Source organism: Sphaeroforma arctica (assembly GCF_001186125.1).
Source record: "Sphaeroforma arctica JP610 unplaced genomic scaffold supercont1.11685, whole genome shotgun sequence".
NCBI lineage: Eukaryota > Ichthyosporea > Ichthyophonida > Sphaeroforma > Sphaeroforma arctica.
Genome location: NW_014028873.1, coordinates 1 through 803, shown reverse-complemented (window position 1 = coordinate 803; position 803 = coordinate 1). Strand labels below are relative to the sequence as shown.

The following is an 803-nucleotide window of genomic DNA, read 5'->3' as shown; positions in this document are numbered from 1 at the left end:
GTGGATAGCTTGTCAATGCTCTGGTTCATAGACGTTAGGGCTGCGTCAATGGATGGCCCCCACACAACATCGCAGCGAGTGGTATCGAGTTGCAATTCGTGAAAGAACTATGGAAACGAATTCATCTATGCCATTTAGTTTGAGTTAAAAAAAAACTGTGGCATGGAACATGAGTAAGATGATCTGTTTATAGAACTGATGATTAAGGCGCGATAGTGGATCGTAGCCGGGTCTAAAACACTCCACTGCCTTCTGAGGAGGACATACACACCCCTCTCTTCACATCAACCCCCCAAATACTTAGTACCAAACACAATCATACTTGAGCATACATATATTCATACACCCACACCCACATACACACCTTGAGTATAGACAGTTCTTTTTGCCCTGCAACACCCCCGATGGCTAACTTCATACACCCACCCACCCATCCACACCCACACACACACCTTGAGTATAGACAGTTTCTTTCTGCCCTGCAACACCCCCAGGCCGTCGTACAAGTCCCGGTCGCGTGCGACGTAGCCCTGCTCTGTGGCTGGTTCAGCCTCAGCGATGATCAGTGTGCCGTGGATCTCCGACTGACCCAGACTCACAAAGTCCTTGTCGTAGTCGAAGAAGGACAGGCGGCCCTGAGTCACGGACAGGGTCAGCTTGAAGCCTACCAGGGTGTCCCAACTCCGTATGAGAGGACTGGACAGGACAGGTGCAGAAAGAGGGGCAAATGAGGATGTGGTGGGGTGGATTGAAGGATGGGTGTAGCCTTGTGTGCACAGGGTTGTTTGTAATATATATATATA

General features: G+C 49.6%; 1 protein-coding gene across 1 annotated transcript; it reads right to left on the bottom strand.

Moving 5' to 3' along the window:
* Positions 1 to 452: 452 nt before the first annotated feature.
* Positions 453 to 696, bottom strand: SARC_17685 (hypothetical protein; the record flags this gene model as incomplete). Its single annotated transcript, XM_014288223.1, has 1 exon — positions 453 to 696. A coding segment is annotated over one exon (244 nt), but the record flags the coding sequence as incomplete, so codon positions are not given.
* Positions 697 to 803: the final 107 nt, after the last annotated feature.